Below are 19965 nucleotides of genomic sequence, written 5' to 3' on the forward strand. Positions count from 1 at the left end.
TCTATTTACTTTTTTTTTTTTTTGTAATGTAGTAACCTGTAGATGTCAGTTAAGTCAAACCTATCTATTGTGTCATGTCTGTTGCCTTATTTGATATTCTGAGAAGAAAAAAATATGTGAATTAAATAATCTAGTTTTAACATGTCAAGGAACAAATTAAAGAAGAACAACCTAAGCACAACAGGTGAAATGACAAATATCAGTGTGGAAACAGAGTCTCAAAAGAAAATAGGAAAGCTTAGTAAATACTCTGTCTTAAAAATTAACAAAATAGACAAACATTTAGCTAGACTTAACAGAAAAAAAAGGATAAAAGACTCAAAATCAGAAATGACAAAGGAAATATTAAAATTAATACCACATAAAGTCAAAGGATAATAAACTATCATGAATAATTATATCCCAACAAATTAGATAACCTAGGGGGAAAAAAGGATAAATTCTTACAAACATTCAACATGCCAAGGTGGAATTATTAAAAAACAAAACAAACAAACAAACAAAAAACAGAAAATCTTTGAGATTACTAGCAAGGAGATTGAATCTGTAATCAAAATACATTCCAGCAAAGAAAAGTCCAGGACCAGATAGTTTCACTGGTAAATTGACCAAACATCTAAAGACGAATTAATAATTGTTTAGTTGCCGTGTCTGACTGTTTGTAGTCAATGGAATGCACCACACTAGGCTTCCCTGTCCTTGACCATCTCCCAGAGCTTGTTCAAACTCATGTTTACTGAGTTGGTGATGCCATCCAACCATCCCGTTCTCTGTCATCCGCTTTTCCTCCTGCCTTCAATCTATACGAGCATCAAGGTCTTTTCTAATGAGTCAGCTCTTTGCATCAGGCGGTCCAGAGCTTCACCTTCAGCATCAGTCCTTCCAATGAATATTCATGGTTAATTTCCTTTAGGATTGACTGGTTTGATCTCTTTGCAGTCCAAGGGACTCTCAAGAGTCTTTTCCAACACCACAGTTCAAAAGCATCAATTCTTCTGCCCTCAGCCTTCTTTATGGTCCAACTCTCACATCCATACATGACTACTGGAAAAACCATAGCTTTGACTATAAGAATTAATACTAATCCTTATCAAACTCTTTTGGAAAAAACCAGAAGCTTATAAATTCATTATAAAAGGCCAGCATTACTGAGATATGAATGGCAGACAAGAATACACAAGAAAAAAAGAACTGTAGGCAAATATCCTGATGAAAGTGAAAGTCACTCAGTCATGTCTGACTCTTTATGGCCCCATGGACTATAGCCTTTCAAGATCCTCTGTCCATGGAATTCTCCAGGCAAGAATACAGGAGTGGGTAGCCATTCCCTTCTCCAAGGGATCTTCCTGATCCAGGGATTGAACCAAACCTGGGTCTCCTGAATTGCAGGCAGATTCTTTACCATCTGAGTTACAGGGAAGCCCATCTCTGATGAACATGGATGGAAGAATTCAAAACAAAGCATTAGCCAGTGATTCAATAGTACATTAAAAGGAACATACACCAGGATCAAGTGTGATTTGTCCCTGTGATGCAAGAATGGTTCAACATATCCAAGTGGTTACCGGTGATACACCATATTAATTACATGAAAATTAAAAACTATATGATCTCTGGATGCATGAAAAGCATTTGATAGAAATTTACACCATTTCATGATAGAAATTCTCAACAAACAGCACAGAAGGAATGTTCCTCAACATAATAAAAACATCACATGATAAGTCCACAGCTAACATCATATTCAATAGTGAAGATCTGAGAGCTTTCCCTCTACATTAGGCACAAAACAAGGGTGTGCAAACTGGGCACTTTTATTTACATAGTACTGGAAGTCCTAGCCATTAGTAAAGAAAAAGAAAATATGGCTAAAACAGAAAGAAAGAAAGAAGTAATATAATCTCTATTTTCAGATGACATAATATTATATAGATAAAATCATAAAGAATGGACCCAAAATTTTGGAGATAATAATCAAATTTAGTAAAGATATAGCATACAAAATCAGTATATAAAAATCAGTTATGTGTCTGTATACTAATAAATATCAGAAAAAGAGCCCAGGAAAATAAAATCTATCTTTCCATTGTTTCCCCATCTATTTGCCATGAAATGATGGGACCGGATGCCATGATCTTCGTGTTTTGAATGTTGAGTGTTAAGCCAGGTTTTCCGCTCTCCTCTTTCACTTTTAGCAAGAGGCTCTTTTGTTTCTCTTCACTTTCTGCAATAAGGGTGGTTGTCATCTGCATATCTGAGGTTATTGATAGCTCTCTTAGCAATCTTCATTCCAGCTTGTGCTTGATCCAGCCTGGCATTTCGCAGGATGTACTCTGCATATAAGTTAAATAAGAAAGGTGACAATATACAGCCTTGACGTACTCCTTTCCCAATTTGGAACCAGTCTGTTGTTCCATGTCCAGTTCTAACTGTTGCTTCTTGACAGGCATATAACTTTCTCAGAGGCAGGTGAGGTGGTCTGATATTTTCATCTCTTTAAGATTTTTCTACAGTTTACTGTAATCCACACAGTCATAGGCTTTAGCATAGTCAATGAAGAAGAAATAGATGCTTTTCTGGAACTCTCTTGCTTTTTCTATGATTCAACGGATGTTGGTAATTTGATCTTTGGTTCCTCTGCCTTTTCTAAACCCAGCTTTACCATCTGGAAGTTCTTGGTTCACAAACATTTGAAGCCTAGCTTTGAGAATTTTGAGCATTAATTTGCTAGCGTATGAGATGAGTGCAATTGTGAGGTAGTTTAAACACTTTTTGGCATGGCTTTTCTTTGGGATTGAAATGAAAACTGACATTTTCAAGTCCTGTGGCCACTATTGAGTTTTCCAAATTCGCTGGCATATTGAATATAGCACTTTCACAGCATCATCTTTTAGGACTTGAAATAGCTCAGCTGGAATTTCATCACTTCCACTAGCTTTGTTCATAGTGATGCTTCCTAGGGCCCACTTGACTTTGCATTCCAGGATATCTGGCTCTAGGTGAGTGATCACACCTTTGTGGTTATCTAGGTCATGAAGATTTTTTTGGTAGAGTTCTTCTGTGTATTCTTGTCACCTTTTCTCAATATCTTCTCCTTTTGTTAGGTCCATACAGTTTTTGACCTTTATTGTGCCTATCTTTGCATGAAGTGTTCCCTTGGTATCTCTAATTTTCTTGAAGAGATCTCTAGTCTTTCTCATTCTATTGTTTTCCTCCATTTCTTTGCACTGATCACTGAGGAAGGTTTTCTTAGCTATCCTTGCTATTCTTTGAAACTCTGCTTTCAGATGGATATATCTTTCCTTTTCTCCTTTGCCTTTCACTTCTCTTTTCTCAGCTACTTCTAAGGCCTCCTCAGACGACCATTTTGCCTTCCTTTTTTGGGGGGATAGTTTTGATTACTGTCTCTATTACAATGTCATGAACCACCATCCATAGTTCTTTAGGCACTCTATCAGATCTAATCCCTTGAATCTATTTGTTACTTCCACTGTATAGTCATAAGGGATTTGATTTAGGTCATACCTGAATGGTCTAGTGGTTTTCCCTACTTCCTTCAATTTAAGTCTGAATTTGGTGATAAGGAATTCATGATCTGAGCCACAGTTGGCTCCCCATCTTGTTTTTTGCTGACTGTATAGATCTTTTCCATCTTTGGCTGCAAAGAATATAATCAACCTGATTTCAGTGTTGGCCATCTGGTGATGTCCATGTGTAGAGTATTTTCTTGTGTTGTTGGAAGAGGGTGTTTGCTATGACCAGTGCATTCTCTTGGCAAAACTCTATTAGCCTTTGCCCTACTTCATTCTGTACTCCAAGGCCAAATGTGCCTGTTACTCCAGGTGTTTCTTGACTTCCCACTTTTGCATTCCAGTCCCTTATAATGAAAAGGACATCATTTTGGGGTGTTAGTTCTAGGCTCAGCTGGTAAAGAATCTGCCTGAAATGCACGAGTCCTGGGTTTGATCCCTGGGTTGAGAAGATACCCTGGAGAAGGGATAGTCTACTGACTCCAGTATTCTGGCCTGGAGAATTCTATGGATTGTACAGTCCATGGGGTCGCACAGAGTCGGACACGACTGAGGGACTTTTACTTTCTAGAAGGTCTTGTAGATCTTCACAGAACCATTCAACTTTAGCTTCTTCAGCATTACTAGTCTTGGCATAGACTTGGATTACTGTGATATTGAATCGTTGGCCTTGGCAGTGAACAGAGATAATTCTGTCATTTTTGAGATTGCATCCAAGTACTGTCTTTCAGACTCTTTTGTTGACTGTGATGGCTATTCCATTTCTTCTAAAAAGTTCCTGCCCACAGTTGTAGATATATATAATGGTCATCTGAGTTAAATTCACCCATTCCAGTCCATTTTAGTTAGCTGATTCCTAAAATGTCAACATTTACTCTTGCCATCTCCTGTTTGACCACTTCTAATTTGCCTTGATTCTTGGACCTAACACTCCAGGTTCCTATGCAATATTGCTCTTTACAGCATTGGACCTTGCTTCTATCATGAGTCACATCCACAGCTTGGTGTTTTTTTTTTCCTTTGGCTCCATCTCTTCATTCTTTCTGGAGTTGTTTCATTACTGACCTCCAGTAGCATATTGGGCACCTACCAACCTGGAGAGTTCATATTTCAGTATCCTATCTTTTTGCCTTTTCATACTGTTCATGGGGTTCTCAAGGCAAGAATACTGAAGTGGTTTACCATTCCCTTCTCTAGTGGACCACGTTTTCTCAGAACTCTCCACCATGAACTGTCTATCTTGAGTGGCCTATAAGGTGTGGTTCATAGTTTCACTGAGTTAGACAAGGTTGTGGTCCATGTGATTAGATTGGTTAGTTTTTTGTGACTGTGATTTACAGAGTGTCTGCCCTCTGATGGAGAAGTATAAGATGCTTATGGAAGCTCCTGATGGGATAGACTGACTGAAGGGAAAACTGGGTCTTCCTCTGATGGGCAGGATCATGCTCAATAAAGCTTTAATCCAATTTTCTATTGATGGGTGGAGCTGTGTTCCCTGCCTGCTATTTACCTGGGGCCAAACTACGGTGAAGGTAATGAAGATAATGGTGACATCCCTCAAAAGATCTCACTCATGTACTGCTACATTCAGTGCCCCCAACCCTGCAGCAGGCCACCACAGACCCATGCCTCCGCTGGAGACTCCTGGACACAGGCAAGTCTGCGATAGTCTCTTGTGGGGTCACTGCTCCTTTGCTCCTTCCTCCTGGGTCCTGGTGTACAAGGTTCTGTTGCGCCCTCCAAGAGTCCATTTCCCAGGCTGGTGTTAGTTCTGGCAGCTCTATAGTGGGGTTAATGGCAACCTCCTCCAAGAGGGCTTATGTCATACCCAAGTCTGCTGCACCCAGAGCCCCTATGCCTGCGGCAGAGCACCGTGTGTGTGTGTGTGTGTGTGTGTGTGTGTGTGTGTGTGTATGATACACTATCGATAATTTTATGCTTTCCTTACTTCAATTTCTAGAAAAAGAAAACTTACCACCAAGACAAACAGCTAAATGATCCTATATTTAAAATTTTTAAATTGTAGAACTAGCTATTGAACAACCATTGACAGGAAGATGCTGGAACCTACCAAAAAATGATACCCTATATCCAAAGACAAAGAAGAGATATCAGTGAGACAGCATGAGGGGCACAATCATGATAAAATCAAATCCATACCCACCAGGTGGGTGACCCACAAATTGGGAACAATAATACCAAAGAAGTTCTCCCACTTTGTAAAGGTTCTGAACCCCACATCAGGCATCCAAGCTTTGGGGTTCCACAATGACTGGGACTCCCCAGGGAAACTGACCTTGAAAGCCAGAGGGATTTGATTACAAGACTTTCACAGGACTGGGGGAAACAGAGACTCCAGTCTTGGAGGGCACAAACAAAACTTTGTGATACCAAGACTCAGAAGAAAGGAGCAGTGACCCCACAGAAGACTGAACCAAAACTACCTGCTGGTGTTGGACAGTCTCCTGTGGAGGTGTGGTTCAGCAGGAGCTCACCACAGGAACAGGGGCACCAGTCTGGAAAGGTCTCCCATGGTGTAAACCCTCTTGGAGGTCACCATTGAAAAGAAAGTGAAATCGCTCAGTCATGTAGGACTCTTTGCGATCTCATGGACTGTAGCCTACCCAGCTTCTCTATCCATGAGATTTTCCAGGCAAGAATACCAGAGTGGGTTGCCATTTCATTCTCCAAGGGATCTTCCTGACCCAGGGATCGAACCCAGGTCTCCTGCATTGCAGGCTCTGAGCCACCAGGGAAGCTTAACCCAACCATAAAGCCTTGGGTTGCCTCAAGCCAAAAAACCCAGGAAGGAGCACAAACCCCACCCATCAGCAAATAATTGAATTAAAGTTTTACTGAGCAAGGCCCTGCCCACCAGAGCAAGACCCAGTTTTTCCCACCACCAGTCTCTCCCATCAGGAAGCTTACACAAACCTCTTAACCTCTTCCATCAGAGGGCAGACAGAAGAAGAACCACATCCCCACAGTGACTAAAGCAAAAAGCACATTACAGAAAGTTAATCAGTGTGAAAAAGCAGAAAGTTATGTCCCAGATGAAGGGACAAGATAAAACCCTAGAAAAACAACTAAATGAAATGGATATAGGCAACCTTCCAGAAAAAGAATTCAGAATAATGATAATGAAGATGACTTAGAATCTCAGAAACAGAATCGAGGCAAATATTGAGAAGATGAAAGAAATGTTTATCAAAGACCTAGAGGAACTAAAGAACAAACAGATGAATAATACACTAGAAGGAATTAGTAGCAGAACAACAACTGAGGCAGAAGAACAGATAAATGCCCTGGAGCACAGAATGGCTGAAATCAGTGCCACAGAACAGAATAGAGAAAAAAAGAATGAAAAGAAATGAAAACAGCCTAAGAGACCTGGGACATTAAATGCACCAACATTTGCATTATAGGGGTCCCTGAAGGAAAGAGAAAGGACCTGAGAAAATACTTGAAGAGGTAATAGCTGAAAACTCCCCTAACATGGGAAAGGAAATAGTCAACCAAGTCCAGGAAACACAGAGTCCCAGGCAGGATAAATAAAAGGAGGAACACACTGAGACACACAGTATTCAAAATGACAAGAATTAAAGACAAAGATAAAATATTAAAAGCAATAAAGGAAAAATGACAAATAACATACAAGGGAACTCACATCAAGCTGATTTCTCAACAGAAACTCTACAAGCCAGAATGGAATGGCATGATATATTTAAAGTGATGAAAGGGAAGAACCTACAACCAAGAATACTCTACTGAGCAAGACTCTCTTTCAGATCTGATGGAGGAATCAATCAAAAGCTTTCCAGACAAGCAAATGTGAAAATAATTCAGCACCACCAAACCAGCCTTACAACAAATGCTAAAAGAATTTCTCTAGGCAGGAAACAAGGAAAAGACTTATCTACAGAAAATAAACCTAAAACAATTAAGGGGATGATAATAGGATCATACATATCCATATGCTGTTCTTAATCGCTCAGTAATGTCTGACTCTTTGTGACCCCATGGACTATAGCCCACCAGGCTCTTCTGTCCATGGGGATTTTCCAGGCAAGAATACTGGAGTGGATTGCTATGCCCTCTTCCAGGGATCTTCCAAATCCAGGGATCAAACACAGGATTCCCACGTTACAGGCAGATTCTTTACTGTCTGAGCCACCAAGGAATCCCAAGAATACTGGAGTGGGTAGCCTATCTCTTCTCCAGGGGATCTTCCCTATCCAGGAACCGAGCTGGGATCTCCTGCATTGCACACAGATTCTTTACCAGCTGAGCTACCAGGGAAGCCCATATATATATCCATAATTACCTTAAATGTAAATGGATTAAGTACACCAATCAAAAGACATAGATTGGCTAAGGAGATGAAAACATGTGCATGTATTCACTTCCATTTCACTCTGCTTGATCCCCCCAAAGTGTATGTAATTATTTTATATTGTTAGGTTAATGATGTTCCCATTATGGCTTGTGATTGTTCTTATCTTTATTTTTTGGCTGGCTATTGATTGTGAAAACTGATCAACGTTTTCACTACAGCAATTATGTAACTATCACTCAATACCACTGTATCATGACTGGTTAACAGAAAAATAACAGAATTCTGTATCACCAAAACTACCATTTAATAGAAAAACCTGTAATAACTTTTTAAAACCCAGATGCTAATCAGAAGTATCTTGGAATTTTTTGAAAAATAAAAATGCCCAGGTATGGCTTTTCCTTTTGTCAGGGCTTCAGATATGTTTCTAATGAGCAGTCATGTTTAAAAACAACTGGACTATATGAAGATATTTTACTTTTATCTAGTTTGTTTCACTTTTTTTATTTCATATTCAGTGCTCCCATTTCATTTAGTTTATGATTTCCAATTTTTCCACCTCTTTTTTTTATGTTCTTTCTCAAGCCTTTATCACGTGTAGTAGAAAACCTCTTGTATACATATATATATAAATAATACATATAATATATATTTTAGAAAACTTATGAATTTCTGCCTAACTAAAACATTTATGACATTTTGATTCTACTTGTTTGGCTTACTGTAAATAGAATACTAGATTTCTAATTAAAAAAAATAGATATGTAACAAGCAACAAAGGCTTATTGTATAGCACAGGGAACTACAGTCAATATCTTGTAATAACCTATAATGGAAAATAATTTAAAAATAATATATGTGTATATTATAACTGAATCACACACAAAAAATATTTCTACTTTTAGAAATTTAGTAATGTTTATCTTTTTGCCAGTTTTCCTAAATATCCTATGGACTTCTAATAACAATATATGAAACACAAAATTTAAACATATTTGTGTAGGATATAAGATTAATATAAGTATAAATCTATTATATTTTATTTATTAATGACATCATTCAAAATGCTACTATTCTTATTCTTCTCTGCACTAGATAAAATATTCTCAGAGAAATGTTAATATGTCTCACCATGATTATATACTTTTTTCATTTCCCTTTTATTTCTTCTGATTTTTGTTTTATATATCTTTGTTGTTAGGTATCTAATGGTTTATGATATCTATATTCTTTGTGAATTGTACCTTTTACCATTAAAAATATTCATTTTCATTTAAAAATAAATTAAAAAACAAATTCAACAGACTTTAAAAATGAAAAAAACAATTTTTTAATTGTAATTAAGAACTACCTAACAAAGTAACTCCTAGCCTAGACAGCCTCACAAATAAATTCGATACAATGTTTAAGGGAAATAAAAAATCATCCCAATATTCTACCTAGCTCTTCCAGAAGAAAATAAAGGATGAAACACTAATGAGAATAGCACAACCATGTCAAAACGGTATGAGAAGTGAAAATTATAAGCTAATCACTGTTACCACTACAGAAGCAAGAAATTAAAAACAAACTTAAGTAGACTGAATCCAGGTGCAGAGAAAAATAATACATAATGATCATATGATTATTATTTGAAGTAAGAAAAGATTGGGCTTCCCTGGTAGCTCAGATGGTAGAAAATCTGCTTGCAATGCAGGAGACCTGGATTCAATCCATAGGTTGGGAAGATTCCCTGGAAAAGAGAATGGCAACCCACTCTACTTCGGTATTCTTGCTTGGAGAATTCCATGGATTTGGGAGCCTGGCAAGCTACAATCCATGAGGTCACCAAGAGATGGACTCGACTGAGTGACTAACACTTGCACTTTCTTTCAAGAAAAGTTTGGAACAACATTTGAAAAATCAACATAATTCATTAACCAGATAAAGGAAAAAAATCATATAACCATCTCAATAGATGTAAAACAAAAGCAAAATCCAGGTGGAAAAAACTCAACATCCAATCATAATGAAAGATCTTACTTAGTAGTTTAAGGCTTTAAGACAACATCCTTAATATGCTAAGATCTAAAAAGAAAAAAAAAATAAGCAGACATTTTTGTTAAGTTTTCACTCTCAGCCTGGGAATAAAAAACTGCCTTGTTCAACACACACTAATGCTACTAGACAGTTAAAATTTAAAAAAAAAATAGATAAAGGGTTGAAAAGGAAGAAATACTGACACTTGTAAGAAACAATAATATACACAGAAAGTCTAAAATAATCTGCAAATGAATTACTAGGAATAATAATTGAGGTTACCCAGGTTTCTGACTAATATAGAAAACAATTTTATTTCATTAGACTATTGATAAATATAAAAATACAAATATAAAAGATACTCTTTAAAATATCATTAAAAAATCAAGCTCCCAGGAATAAATCCAATAGATATATTTAAGACACAAAAGCATAAATATTATTGAGAGAAATTAAAGGAAACTTAAATATATTCTTGGAAAATTTATATGGAAAGGCAAAGGGCCAAGATACTCTACTTGCTCTACTGGATATCAAGATATGTTACAAGGCTTTTGGAATTAGGACAGTGGAGTATTGGTTTGATAAGAAGATGGTAGGGAACTGCACTAATATATACAAATATATATATATAAACTATATCGGAAATCAAGATAATGACAGTATTTGGTGAGAAGAGAGAATATTGATTGGGAGTGAGTATAACTAGGCTTTCCTTCTACTAGATTTGCAATGTTCTATTTCTCCTATGTTGTGGTTTCATGGGTGTTTTCCTTTGTTAATTCATTAAGCTGTATATTGTTCTGTAATCTTTTCTGATTATGTTTTACTTCAATTTAAAGAATATACAAAAGTAAAACATGAGTGCAATTTATTTCTGAAATAGGAAAATAGTATATGATAGAATCTGTCAATATGATCCTTATAAATCAAAGGAGAAAATATCACATGATTCTATCAATAGGTACTAGAAAAGATTTTTTAAAATATAAATTTATTTATTTTAATTGGAGGCTAATTACAAGATTTTTAAAATGACTTTATTTCATAAAATAAATTCATAATTTCAGCTGTAATATTCCTAATAAGATAGGAAAAACATTATTTAAAGATAATAAAGGTATATTTACCAAAAGCAAAGGCAAATATCCTAAATGGTGAAACAACAAAACTATTTCAGGTAAAACCCCAAATTTAACAGGCATACTGTTAACTACCATGCCACTTATATTGGAAGTTCCAGTAATTATATTTAGAAAGGATATTAAAATGAGCACAAACACTTGGGAATTTTTAAGAATTTTGTCACATAATTATTTATTAAGAATAAAGAGATATGAGCAAAAATATTAAAATTAACAAGAGATTTTCATGAGGTAATTCAATAATAAGGAAAAACTTTACTGTGTTTCTCTAGCATTAGGAACCTATTTATACATGAATGTAGAAAAATATTTATAAAAATGATCAAATTACTTAGGAATAAACTCATGTACAGAACCAATCTATATCATGTTTCACATATTTATGTTTCATATATGTACATAATAAAACAATATTCAAGGCAACTTCTCCATTGAAAAGGCACTCAATATTTAGAGAAAGAACAATTAATATTAAGTATCAATTTTCTCAAAATTAAAATAGAAAATTCCTTCTCCTCCTTCATGTCATAATTATGGCCTATTCTGTAAAGGCTTCTCTGAGGACCCTAGGTAGACCTACGCACTGTCTTCTTTATATTTTACATATATATATATTACATATATTTATATTTATATGTGATATGTATGCACATATATTTATATGTCTTCTTTATATTTTACATATATATTACATATATTTATATTTATATGTGATATGTATGCACACTACTTTCTTTATTGTACTTACCTTATTGGGTTGTGGTTATTGGCATGTCTATCTTCTTACTACACTATAACTGAACTTTGGATTTTCTTTTTTCAGTCTTTAGCATTATACTTGGCATGAATCAGGAGCTCAATAAATGTTAGTTGAAAAAATGAATTAACAGACTGCATGATTTACTTAAGAGCTGTTGATATTTACCTGGTTTGCATAAGAGGCTTGGTCTCTTTGATCTTCCATTCCAGTCAACATTTATCTCCTTCTACATAATACAAACAACAAAACAAATATCTTCAAATATTTTTTTCCAGGATCTGACCAACTATTATTTATATATTTAAAACACAAAGATTTATGATTTTTGAGACTTTCTCTTAACTGTAATTTTTTAAAGAAATGCACACATTTTGATGGCTATATTACATCTATTATTTACAGAACTAAACAAGTTTATAGGTATATTATAGGAGGACCACAAGACTATGCACACGTGGTAATTTGCAAAGACTCAGGGGACTCAGAATATAGTGTATTCATATCTAATATTTATTATATTAATTGTAAAAGGATACACTATAGGATAAGTAAAGGGAAAAGACAGCAGGAGTCTGGGAAAATATAAGCACAGTTGCTTTACCCCTCCTGTGAAAGGACACATTTGAACATGCTCTTTTCTCCAGCAATAAAAGTACATGTGTGTAATGTTTTGGCCTCAGAAATCCATTAGAAACTCAGCATTTAAGGTTTTATTGAAGGTTCATCATGAAGACATCCTCTGCCTAATGCATATCTGAAATTCTAGCTTTCCAAAAGGAAATCATATGTTCAACAAAAATCACATTTTCTGCAGAGTCTAGGTACATGTATGTACCTGTTCAGTTAGGGAATTTTCATATCAGTTAGAGAATGTTAGAAAAACCAAGTTCCCAAACACTAGCCACAGGCCAGTCTTGCAAGCAAGCCACTACAAAGTCAGCAGTCTCAAGCCTGTTCTTTTCTGCACAATATCATTTACTGTTAAATTAACTATCTTTGGAGTGCACTGATTAGTAAGGAAGCTAACTCAATGGAATAAATGAACAGGTACATTTTTTTTTTTTTAACACTAAAAGAATAAACGTTTAAATAGAGCTGGAAGGCAGACTGCAGATTCTCTGAATATATGAAACTTTGAGAGCAGTGAATCAGGTGCAACAGACTTTTTCTTTTTGGGGGGCTACACTGTGTAGCTTGCAGGATCATAAGTTCCAAACCAGGTATGAAACCCAGACCTCCAACAGCGAAATGCCAAGTCCTAACCACTGGAGTGCCAGGGAATTCCACAATAGGCTTTAAAAATAATTTTTTTTAAATTGAAGGAAAATTGCTTTACAGAATTTTGTGGTTTTCTGTCATATATCGACAAGAATCAGCCATAGGTACACCCATGTCTCCTCCCTCCCATCCCACCCTTCAGCCTGTCACAGAGCCCCTGTTTGAGTTGCCTGAGTCAGACATCAAATTCCCATTGGCTATCTCTTTTACATATGGTATTATAAATTTCTATGTTACTCTCTTCATATTTCCCCTTCTCCCTCCTCTCATCCCACCATGTCCATAGGTCTGTTCTCTATGTCTGTTTCTCTACTGCTGCTCTGAACATAAATTCATCAGTGCTATCTCTTCAGACTCCATATATATGTGTCAGTATGCTATATTTGGAGAAGGCAGTGGCACCCCACTCCAGTACTCTTGCCTGAAAAATCCCATGGACGGAGGAGCCTGGTGGGCTGTAGTCCATGGGGTCGCGAAGAGTCAGACACGACTGAGCGAGTTCACTTTCACTTTTCACTTTCATGCATTGGAGAAGGAAATGGCAACCCACTCCAGTATTCTTGCCTGGAGAATCCCAGGGATCGGGGAGCCTGGTGGGCTGCAGTCTATGGGGTCGCAAAGAGTCGGACATGACTGAAGCGACTTAACAGAAGCAGCAGCAGCATGCTATATTTACATTTCTCTTTCTGACTTACTTCACTCTGTATAATAGGTTCCAGTTTTATCCACCTCATTGAATAGATTCAGATGTGTTCCTTTTTATGGCTGAGTAGTATTCCATTGTATATATATAGCATAACTTCTTTATCCATTCATCCATTGATGGACATCTAGGTTGCTTCCATGTTTTAGATATTGTATAAAGTGTAGCAATGAACATTGGGGGACATGTGTCTTTTTCAATTTTGATTTCCTCAGGGTATATGTCTAGGAATAGGATTGCTGGGTCATATGATGGTTTTATTCCTAGCTTTTTAAGGAGTCTCCATACTGTCTTCCGTAGTGGCTATATCAGTTTACATTCCCGCCAGCAATGCGAGAGGGTTCCCTTTTCTCCACACCCTCTCCAGCATTTATTGTTTGTAGACTTTTCAATGATGGGCATTCTGACTGGTGTGAGGTGGTATCTCACTTTAGTTTTGACTTGCACTTATCTAATAATGAATGATGTTGAGCATCTTTTCATGTGGTTGTTAGCCATCTGTATGTCTTCTTTGGAGAAATGTCTCTTCAGGTTCCTTTCCCACTTTTTGACTGGGTTGTTTGCTTTCCTGGTATTGAGTTGTATGAGCTGCTTGTACATTTTGAAATTAATTCTTTATCATTGTTCCCTTTGTTATCATTTTCTTTCATTCCAAGGGTTGTTTTTTCACCTTGTTTGTAGTTTCCTTTGCTGTGGAAAAGCTTTTAAGTTTTATTATGTCCCTCTTGTTTACTTTTGTTTTTATTTCCATTACTCTAGGATGTGGATCACAGAAGATCTTGCTTTGATTTATGTCATTGACTGTTCTGCCTATAAGAGTTTAATAGTTTCTGGTCTTACATTTAGGTCTTTAATCCATTTTGAGTAATCCACATCTTTGTGTATGGCATTAGGAAGTGTTCTAATTTCATTTTTTGCATGTAGCTGACCAGTTTTCCTAGCACCACTTATTGAAGAGGCTGTCTTGCCCCATTGTAAATTCTTGCATCCTCTGTCAAGAATAAGGTACCCTTAGGTATGTAGGTTTATCTCTGGGTTCTCTATTTTGTTCCAATGATCAATATTTCTGTTTTTGTGCCAGTACTGTACTGTCTTGATATCTGTAGCATTTAAGTATAGTCTGAAGTCAGGAAGGTTGATTCTTCCAGTTCCATCCTTCTTTCTCAACACTGCTCTGGCTATTTCATATGAATCATGAAATTTTTTGTTCTAGTTCTATGAAAAAAGCCATTGGTAATTTGATAGGGATCACACTGAATCTGCAGATTGCATTCAGTAGTATAGTATTTTCACAATACTGATTCATCCTACCCAGGAACATGGAATATCTCTCCATCTCTTTATGTCATCTTTGACTTCTTTCATCAGTGTCACAGCTTTCTGTATACAGGTCATTTGTCTTCTTCAGTTCAGTTAAGTTCCGTCGCTCAGTCGTGTCCGACTCTTTGCGACCCCATGAATTGCAGCACGCCAGGCCTCCCTGTCCATCACCAACTCCCAGAGTTCAAACAGACTCACCTCCATCGAGTCAGTGATGCCATCCAGCCATCTCATCCTCTGTCATCCCCTTCTCCTCCTGCCCCCAATCCCTCCCAGCATCAGAGTCTTTTCCAATGAGTCAACTCTTCGCATGAGGTGGCCAAAGTCCTGAAGTTTCAGCTTTAGCATCATTCTTTCCAAAGAAATCCCAGGGCTGATGTCCTTCAGAATGGACTGGTTGGATCTCCTTGCAGTCCAAGGGACTCTCAAGAGTTTTCTCCAACACCACAGTTCAAAGGCATCAATTTTTTGGCACTCAGCCTTCTTCATAGTCCAACTCTCACATCCATACATGACCACAGGAAAACCATAGCCTCGACTAGACAGACCTTTGTAGGCAAAGTAATGTCTCTGCTTTTGAATATGCTATCTAGGTTGGTCATAACTTTCCTTCCAAGGAGTAAGCGTCTTTTAATTTCATGGCTGCAGTCACCATCTGCAGTGATTTTGGAGCCCAAAAAAATAAAGTCTGACACTGTTTCCATTGTTTCCCCATCTATTTCCCATGAAGTGATGGGACCAGATGCCATGATCTTCGTTTTCTGAATGTTGAGCTTTAAGCCAACTTTTTCACTCTCCACTTTCACTTTCATCAAGAGGCTTTTGAGTTCCTCTTCACATTCTGCCATAAGGGTGGTGTCAGCTGCATATCTGAGGTTATTGAGATTTCTCCTGGCAATCTTGATTCCAGCTTGTGTTTCTTCCAGTCCAGTGTTTCTCATGATGTACTCTGCATATAAGTTAAATAAACAGGGTGACAATATACAGCCCTGACGTACTCCTTTTCCTATTTGGAACCAGTCTGTTGTTCCATGTCTGGTTCTAACTGTTGCTTTCTGACCTGCATACAGGTTTCTCAAGAGGCAGGTCAGGTGGTCTGGTATTCCTATCTCTTTCAGAATTTTCCACAGTTTATTGTGATCCACACAGTCAAAAGCTGTGGCATAGTCAATAAAGCAGAAATAGATGTTTTTCTGGAACTCTCTTGCTTTTTCCATGATCCAGCGGATATTGGCAATTTGATCTCTGGTTTCTTTGCCTTTTCTAAAACCAGCTTGAACATCAGGAAGTTCACGGTTCATGTATTGCTGAAGCCTGGCTTGGAGAATTTTGAGCATTACTTTACTAGTGTGTGAGATAAGTGCAATTCTGTGGTAGTCTGAGCATTCTTTGGCATTGCCTTTCTTTGGGATTGGAATTAAAACTGACCTTTTCCAGTCCTGTGGCCACTGTTGAGTTTTCCAAATTTGTTGGCATATTGAGTGCAGCACTTTCACAGCATCATCTTTCAGGATTTGAAATAGCTCAACTGGAATTCCATCACCTCCACTAGCTTTGTTCTTAGTGATGCTTCCTAAGGCCCACTTGACTTCACATTCCAGGATGTCTGGCTCTAGGTGAGTGATCACACCATCGTGATTATCTGGGTCGTGAAGATCTTTTTTGTACAGTTCTGTGTATTCTTGCCATCTCTTCTTAATATCTTCTGGTTCTGTTAGGTCCATACCATTTCTCTCCTTTATTGTGCCCATCTTTGCATGAAATGTTCCCTTGGTATCTCTAATTTTCTTGAAGAGATGTCTAGTCTTTCCCATTCTGTTGTTTTCCTCTATTTCTCTGCATTGATTGCTGAAGAAGGCTTTCTTATCTCTTTGCTATTCTTTGGAACTCTGCATTCAGATGCTTGTATCTTTCCTTTTCTCCTTTGTTTTTTGCTTCTCTTCTTTTCACAGCTATTTGTAAGGCCTCCCCAGACAGCCATTTTGCTTTTTTGCATTTATTTTCCATGGGGATGGTCTTGATCCCTGTCTCCTGTGCAATGTCACCAACCCCATTCCACAGTTTATCAGGCATTCTATATATCAGATCTAGGCCCTTAAATCTATTTCTCACTTCCAGTGTATATTCATAACGGATATGATTTAGGTCATATCTGTATGGTCTAGTGGTTTTCCCTACTTTCTTCAATTTAGTTCTGAATTTGGCAATAAGGAGTTCATGATCTGAGCCACAGTCAGCCCTGGTCTTGTTTTTGCTGACTGTATAGAGCTTCTCCATCTTTGGCTGCAAAGAATATAATCAATCTGATTTCGGTGTTGATCATCTGGTGATGTCCTTGTGTAGAGTCTTCTCTTGTGTTGTTGGAAGTGGGTGTTTGTTATGATCAGTGCATTTTCTTGGCAAAACTCTATTAGTCTTTGCCCAGCTTCATTACGTATTCCAAAGCCAAATTTGCCTGTTACTCCAGGTGTTTCTTGACTTCTTACTTTTGCATTCCAGTCCCCTATAATGAAAAGGACATCTTTTGTGGGTGTTAGTTCTAAAAGGTCTTGTAGGTCTTCATAGAACCGTTCAACTCCAGCTTCTTCAGTGTTCCTCGTTGGGGCATAGACTTGGATTACTGTGATATTGAATGGTTTGCCTTGGAAACGAACAGAGATCATTCTGTCGTTTTTGAGATTGCATCCGAGTACTGCATTTCAGACTCTTTTGTTGACCATGATGGCTACTCCATTTCTTCTGAGGGATTCCTGCCCACAGTAGTAGATATAATGGTCATCTGAGTTAAAGTCACCCATTCCAGTCCATTTCAGTTTGCTGATTCCTAGAATGTTGACATTCACTCTTGCCATCTCTTGTTGACCACTTCCAATTTGCCTTGATTCATGGACCTAACATTCCAGGTTCCTATGCAATATTGCTCTTTACAGCATAGGACCTTGCTTCTATGTCTTCTCAGGTAGGTTTATTCCTAGATATTTTATTCTTTTTGTTGCAGTGGTGAATGGTATTGATTCCTTAATTCCTTTCTGGTTTTTCAATGCTAGTATATAGGAGTGTAAGTGATTTCTCTGTGTTGACCTTGTATCCTGCAACTTTGTTGAATTTGTTGATTACTAGAGCTAATCAGTGAATTCACAATAGACTTTTTAAATTCCCAGATCTAAGAGTTGAACACAGACCATCAGACATACATTTTCTGACAGTGGTAATCTTTGTACATGTTGGAAACAGGATGTAATACTTTTCATAATAAAATTCTAATGGTATTGCCTATAATAAACTCGGTATTTGTGGACATTTCATATTCGTTTTCAAGAAATACAGATGGCAAATTTAAGAATACACACATTACTCAAAAAAGGTCAATAATAAAATGTATTTAAAGAAGTTTTTCATTTTTTTGGTTGTTAGTAAATGACATAGTCTTTAATATTTGTTGGGCAATATGAGGACTTTAGATGTTAAGAGTTAGTAAAAAATTTCTTTTTCATGCTTAATGTGGTTATTAACACAGCAGAACATTGAAACGTAAACTGCTTGTTCATAATAAAACTGTGCTACAGAAAAGCATATTATATTAATCACACATTTATGAATTTATATAATGGACTCTTTCAAAAGTTATGCGTTAGAGGACACAGAAAATGATGTTACTTTCTACCGTAATCAAATAGAATTCATTTAGAAAAATTTTAATAAATTTTGAGTATACTGAAATCTCTTTCAACCAGTTAACACTGTGCTGCTAACGTAATGGAAGATGTGTTTTTTGACTCCTGTGATAGGAAGTTGGCAACCCACAGAGAAAGGTATCTATGTATCTATGTTATATCCAGATGTCACACCCTGAACTTTTGCTGGTAACTTTTCAAAAGCAATTAACTAATCATTAGTCAAAAGGCAATGGGAAGAAATGATCTGTCTCAGAACAATCTATCAGCACTATCCAAAGCCCAATCAAATAAGCCTAATTTGATACTTTCTCTGAAGGTTACAGGTATGTACCATGAACTATATGTTGCAGCCTATTTTGGGGAAATTTTATGATATGATTAATTTCAGCGAGTAAAGTTGTTCTCGAAGAAGGCAATGGCACTCCACTCCAGTACTCTTGCCTGGAAAATCCCACAGACAGAGGAGCCTAGGCTGCAGTCCATGGGGTCGCTGAGGGTCAGACACGACTGAGCGACTTCACTTCCACTTTTAACTTTCACACATTGGAGAAGGAAATGGCAACCCAGTCCAGTGTTCTTGCCTGGAGAATCCCAGGGACGGGGGAGCCTGGTGGGCTGCTGTCTATGGGGTCGCACAGAGTCGGGCATGAATGAGGTGACTTAGCAGCAGCAGTAGCAGCAGCAAAGTTGTTCTGTATAGTAGTTTCATGAATGAATTTTTTTAACCAATGATGATCATAAAATGGTACTTCATTTATTATTCACATTTGGAGCAAAGGAAATATTATATACCTCAACTTTTGAATGATTCAAATAAGTCATTGAAGATCTGGAAAAATTTCTTGTAGCTGAATTCTGAGGTGAAATCATTGAATCTTGAGTTGAGACACATGGCTGCCCTGGACAAAGAAGAGAAACAATTACATACAAAAAGATAATATTGCTGGATTCAGGATGAATGTTCATGAAAAGAACTGATTCAATGTTCTCCCTGCTGACTGAGCTCAATCAGTGGGTTACATCAATCAGGGATTCACCTGAGTTAAGGCAGTATCACCAAGAATAACATGTGCTTTGTTGATGTTCAGTGCCTACAAATTTCCAGTGGCTCACCACTGCCCTCAAAACCAAGTCTGAGATCCTTAACCTCTGATCCTAATTCATATACTACTATGCCAATTTAATTCCTATAGTCAC

General features: G+C 37.2%; 1 protein-coding gene across 1 annotated transcript in view; it reads right to left on the reverse strand.

Annotated features, from left to right (window-relative positions):
* FSIP2 (fibrous sheath interacting protein 2) overlaps nt 1-19965 on the reverse strand; it is a 147766-nt gene that overhangs the window by 74231 nt on the left and 53570 nt on the right. Inside the window, 2 exon segments of the mRNA XM_027523038.1 lie at nt 11956-12016; nt 19561-19667. Of these exon segments, the coding sequence (XP_027378839.1) occupies nt 11956-12016; nt 19561-19667 (168 nt within the window).

This window comes from Bos indicus x Bos taurus, chromosome 2 (assembly GCF_003369695.1).
Source record: "Bos indicus x Bos taurus breed Angus x Brahman F1 hybrid chromosome 2, Bos_hybrid_MaternalHap_v2.0, whole genome shotgun sequence".
In the NCBI taxonomy this organism is placed as follows: Eukaryota; Metazoa; Chordata; class Mammalia; order Artiodactyla; family Bovidae; genus Bos; species Bos indicus x Bos taurus.